The sequence below is a fragment of the Pongo abelii genome, chromosome 5, assembly GCF_028885655.2.
Source record: "Pongo abelii isolate AG06213 chromosome 5, NHGRI_mPonAbe1-v2.0_pri, whole genome shotgun sequence".
NCBI lineage: Eukaryota > Metazoa > Chordata > Mammalia > Primates > Hominidae > Pongo > Pongo abelii.
The window spans coordinates 162,669,809-162,675,808 of NC_071990.2; the positions used below are offsets into that span (position 1 = coordinate 162,669,809).

Consider the following 6,000-nt stretch of genomic DNA (forward strand, 5'->3'; position numbering starts at 1 on the left):
GGGGCATGTCTATCTGGAAAAACGGCATTTTCTCTGGCAATTTTGCAGACATTCTATTTCAATTTGGCAAAGAAAAGAAAGCAGTTTTTCACAAAGGCAGAAATACAACTAGAATGTTCACTCTCCCTAATTGTCAAAGAAGTGTAAATTAGAAAATGAATCAGGACAATTTCAACCTATTAGATTAGCTAATATTTTAAAAATTGAAGACTCATACAAGTGAGGTGAAGTGATTGTTTTCTAGTGACATGGTACACTGTCACACCCCTTTAGAAAATAATTTGGCAACGTTATTGGGAGACAGAAATATGTCTATGTAATTTATGGGAACTTAGACTCAGAAAATGTTAAGGAATAAGAATGAACTTTATGAACAAAGATATGGAAAGCTGGAAGCAAGAGTGGGGCCAACACGCATGGGGAGGAAGCATTTGGGCAGTGGCTCCGCAGACCCAGGCTCAAGCTGAACTACACAACCTCCTTACGCCTCAGTTTCCTTAACAGTAGAACAGAAATGATAAAAGTGCCTGTTTCATAGGACTATTGCGAGGATTAAGTGAGATACATCACATTATAAGCTTGTGTCTGGAAAGGTTAATTCTTGGTAAATGATGACTATTATTTTTTATTGCAATAAAATATACAAAACATAAGGTTTACTATTTTAACCATTTTGGAAGGTACCACTGAGTGGCATTTAGTACATTCACAATGGTGTGCAACCACCATCATATTTCCAGAACATTTTCCTCATTCCCAAAGGAAACCTCATGCTCATTAAGCATTAGCTCCCCTTAACATATTAGTTATGAAGATCGTAGCATTATACAAAACTCATGACACAATGTTGAGTGAAAAAATCAAGATGTGAAATTTTGTGTTATGATGTAATTAGTAAAAGAAGCATATTAAAACGTCTGAAAAAAGAGTATATAAAAATAGCAATTGCATTTTTCAGACTCTACATTTTAAACATTATTCTCTATAGTTTTAAAAGCAAAAAGTAAAGAAACAACAACCAACCCCAAACCACCACAACAAAGCCCAGATTGTTAAATCCAGGTATCAGGAACACAGAATCAAATATGTTTACACTCTGCAGGGTCAGAGACTCCAGTGGCATTGGGAGCTGCCTTGTGTTCTGCAGCCTCACAGACAGGAGGTCCAGTGCCGCTGCTCTGTTCTTCTGGAATTTCCTCCTGAACGTGTTTTGGGTGCAGTTACCATTTCTTTCATCTTTTTAAACACAGGTACTTTTGGGGCTGGCCTTCTCAAGGAAGCCCAGCTCCCCGTGATTGAGAATAAAGTGTGCAATCGCTATGAGTTTCTGAATGGAAGAGTCAAATCCACCGAGCTCTGTGCTGGGCATTTGGCTGGAGGCACTGACAGTTGCCAGGTAAGCAAAGATCAAGAGACCAAAGTTAGTCTTGTGCTCTCTTGTCTCAGGCTCAGCCCCTCAGACTTCATTCCCCAGGTGGCAAATTCAAGGATTTTCAACTGAAGACCCCTGTCTAAGTGTTGCTCAGAAACTCCCTAGATCTGTCCCTGAATGCATATTCAGATAATCTAAGGGGATGTCTTGGGGCTTGAGTTCCAGATCGGTAGCAAGGGAGTTTTAAGTGCCATAACTACCTCAGGCCACTCACCCTCCTGGGGTGTGCTGGTGGCCAGGGACTAAAGTGGTGACTTTTCCAGTAGGGAAGGAGGTAGAGGGTACAGGTCAGAGACCAAGTGCACACACTTTACAGTGATGGCCAGGCTAGCCCAGTCTAAAGGAAACACCAACATAGGAAGGGATGTGTGCAGAATTCACAAAAGATCTTTTTTATCCCCCGGAAAAACTAAGTGGTGTGGTTTTGCTGAATAGATTTTGCTAAGTACTTAAGCACTGCAGATGCTTGAGTAATATGCTCATAAGTTCCCTTCTGATTTCAATTACTGGGAAAATGTATATATGGATAGTAGAAGGATGGCATCCCATAATAAAAAGCAGGCAGCCTAACCCTCACATGGATTTTTCTCTCCCTCTGTATAGGGTGACAGTGGAGGGCCTCTGGTTTGCTTCGAGAAGGACAAATACATTTTACAAGGAGTCACTTCTTGGGGTCTTGGCTGTGCACGCCCCAATAAGCCTGGTGTCTATGTTCGTGTTTCAAGGTTTGTCACTTGGATTGAGGGAGTGATGAGAAATAATTAATTGGACGGGAGACAGAGTGAAGCATCGACTCACCTAGAGGCTGGAACATGGGTAGGGATTTAGCATGCTGGAAATAACTGACAGTAATCAAACGAAGACACTGTCCCCAGCTACCAGCTATGCCAAACCTCGGCATTTTTTGTATTATTTTCTGATTGCTGGATTCTGTAGTAAGGTGACATAGCTATGACATTTGTTAAAAATAAACTCTGTACTTAACTTTGATTTGAGTAAATTTTGGTTTTGGTCTTCAACATTTTCATGCTCTTTGTTCATCCCACCAATTTTAAATGGGCAGACAGGGGGATTTAGCTGCTTTTGATAAGGAACAACTGCACAAAGGACTGAGCAGGCTGCGAGGTCACAGAGGGGAGAGCCAAGAAGTTGTCCACGCATTTACCTCATCAGCTAACGAGGGCTTGACATGCATTTTTACTGTCTTTATTCCTGACACTGAGATGAATGTTTTCAAAGCTGCAACATGTATGGGGAGTCATGTGAACCGATTCTGTTACTGGGAATGAAATCTGTCACTGACTGCTTGACTTGAGCCCAGGGGACACAGAGCAGAGAGCTGTGTATGATGGAGTGAACCGGTCCATGGATGTGTAACACAAGACCATCTGAGAGTCTGAATGTTATTCTGGGGCACATGTGAGTCTAGGATTGGTGCCAAGAGCATATAAATGAACAACAAGCAAATATTGAAGGTGGACCACTTATTTCCCATTGCTAATTGCCTGCCCAGTTTTGAAACACTCTGCAGTACACACGGTCACAGGAGAATGACCTGTGGCAGTGACACATGTTTAGAAGGAAGAGAAAGGGCAAATGTACATTTTTTACTATTTAAAATTTTAATTGTTACCAAACAAAAATATCCACTCAAAATACAATTCAACAATGCAACAGTCATCCTACAGCAGAGAAATGCAGAGAAAAGCAAAACTGCAAGTGACTGTGAATAAAGGGTGAATGTAGTCTCAAATCCTCAAAGAGCTGTGTTTATTTCATTGACAAATAAATTATTTGTATTCAATTCTGATGTGCTTTAAGGATGAAGTTGCTCATTTTACAATTAGCACACACTTCATATATGTTGTTACCTGTTCTCCTTACAGAAATGTTGTTCCCCATTGTGAAGGATTCCCTTTGGTACCAGTTTTGCCTGTCCACATAAAGTATTTCATTTAAAAAGCTCAGCATAAAATATAGACTGCATCTGAAAAGATACTGAATATAACATACAAAGCAGAACACACGTTCCACATTTCAAAAGCCTCGATAACAAAAAAGAAAGATCAAATCCCTTATTAGTCTCTGTAAAGTCATTTATAAAGCTCCTGCTGATCCTGTTAAGCATGGATATAATTGACCTTTCTTTTAAATTAAAATGTAAGCTTTTCCCCAAGACAACTCGAAGTGCCAAGATTTAATGGGAACTGTCCATGTTTTTAACTCTTGGCCACGGGCACCATCGGAATGGAACTGAACTTAACAAATATATGAAACATATCCCTTCACTTTTAAAATCCTAAGACCCAAAAATCATAATCCATGGGATTTGTTGAGTGAAGAAGAGAATCTGTGGCTCTAGGTGTCCACTAAAGGAGAGCCAAAAATGTCCCGAATAATCTCAGGACCACAGCATTATTTTAGGAATAACAGAACCAAGACCTCAGATTGTACAGCAGATTGGTTCTTATTGCTGGAACGGGGCATAAACCATGCCTGGAACCCCAGATGCTACAGAGAAGGTAGATGGGAGAGACTTCTGACCTGTTCATGCTGCAAAGGCGTGTGGAGACCAAGGTGAGCAGAGGACACGAATGCTCACACTCTGTGGCCCAGGAACCTGTGATTCAATCTCCTCATTAACAGGATTCCCAAATTTTCATCCTCCCTGCAATTTTTCAAATGCTCGATTATGGGCTGAGTCCCTTGACTGATCAGATTTGATGAACATTTCTGCACAAATTTCCCAAATCCTTGGTTTTCAAATCCTGCATTCCTGATGGAACTGTTATGAGAATCGGGTGGGGGGCTTCTCTCGTCTCTCTTTAGTCTAATGAATCAGAGACCAGGAAGAGCCGTGCACCTGAGAGGCTCTTTTTTAAGTCAGCTACATATTATGTGTTGCCAGAAATTTCAACAGCACTACAAATAATCCTAACTCATCCAACATTATATAAAAATACTCTGGATAGATTGAGGTCTTTATACAGTATTACAACAGTGTGGCATAATGTAGCTGAAATGCACACGTGCATCTCTACAAGGACAGCTTTGCAAGGAGGATCAGCTCCTGGATAGCTCCTTCCTTCCCTCTGTCAGGGGCCTCAAAGGTGAGAGCTGGAAACTGGAGTTTTTTTATTCCTGCCACACTTATAGGAATATGGACTGAAAAAACAAAGGAGAAAGGAGAAAGTCTTCATGAAAGATTATGCAACTAGTTAGAGGAAGGTCTTCTGTTATTATTTAATAGCATAGCTGGTTTTAATCAAATACACATACCTAACTTCTGATGAAAACCCAACTCAAAGGTAACAAAAATCACGTCAGGCTAATTTTTTGACTTGCTTTCAGACCCTAGACAGAGGTTAGTTAGCATTACAGCATTTAAGCTCTTTATGAATTTCTGCTGAATTAACATATGTTTGGAAATCAGCTGCTGATGTGAACCAAACCCAGCAGAAATGATAGAATAATCCAGTGCAGTTTTAGAAGGGAATATACTAACAGGTTTCAGTAATTTAGCACGAACTAGTTTTTTTAGAGTAAATAATCATGGATCACAATCAATGTGCTTAATTTGTAGTACAGTAAACCATACTTCTAGATTTTTTCAAGTGTGGGGACTAGGTATAATTAATCTATCCAACTTTTCATTATGAAAATTTATAAACAGAAAAAAATTAGAATTTGTGTAACTTAAATTTTTGTTGGTAGAATTCCTCATGTTTATATATTAGTTGGATATTGATTTTCCTTGCTCCCCATTGGGACAATCCTGCACCACCCCACCACCCTTCACCAGCCAAAAACAATCTCTCCCAGTTGTTTAATTTTAATGCAGCTGATGTGGTAGAAGAGTCCTGGTCTCAAAGGACTCCCTCTTCCTCCATTTCTTCCTGATGAGTTTGCAAATCTGAACCCTGATTGAATCAAGAATGAATGCATCACTCTCAGTGTGTAAACAGGCAGCAGTCAATGGAGTAGAATCAAAGGGAAGAAAGACTTTCCTCAGGATTTTTGAAATATAAAAAACATTAGAGTTCCATACCCTTAATTTCCAGTTCATTATCAAGATTGCTTTTTATTTTTTAAGTTAGCAGTTAAATCATTTTTAAAGATTACACAGAAAAAAACAAGACTATGTGTTCTATTTTTTTAAAAAAAAATCAAACAGTACAGAAGTCTCTGACAGGAAAGTAATGGCCCTCCCTTCGCTACCCATCTCCCCAGCCCATTTGTGTCCCCAGATATTGTTTTACATCTTTTACTGTACATTCTCATATTCATATTCTCTGTCTTTTTTAGTGAAAAATTTCAAACAGAAACTTATAAAGAATTTCAGTAATGTTAATTTTTGTTGATATAACTCTTCATGTTCATATATTGGCTGGATATTAGCTTTCCTTGTACACTATTTAAACACCTGCCTCCAAAACTCAATCTCTCTTTCTTTTCTCTGTCTACTTACCTCTATTACCTATCTATCATCTATTATCTATTTATCTATTCATCAATCCTTCTATCCATTATCTATCATCTGTGTCTATCTATCTATCTATCTATCTATC

The 6,000-nt window shown here is 39.1% G+C and overlaps 1 protein-coding gene across 1 annotated transcript in view; it reads left to right on the plus strand.

Moving 5' to 3' along the window:
• Positions 1–2,422, plus strand: part of PLG (plasminogen) — a 57,522-nt gene extending 55,100 nt beyond the window's left edge. The window contains 2 exon segments of the mRNA NM_001132563.2: positions 1,251–1,396; positions 2,036–2,422. Coding sequence (NP_001126035.1) covers positions 1,251–1,396; positions 2,036–2,197 — 308 coding nt within the window. The 3' untranslated portion in view covers positions 2,198–2,422.
• The last annotated feature ends 3,578 nt before the right edge of the window (positions 2,423–6,000 follow it).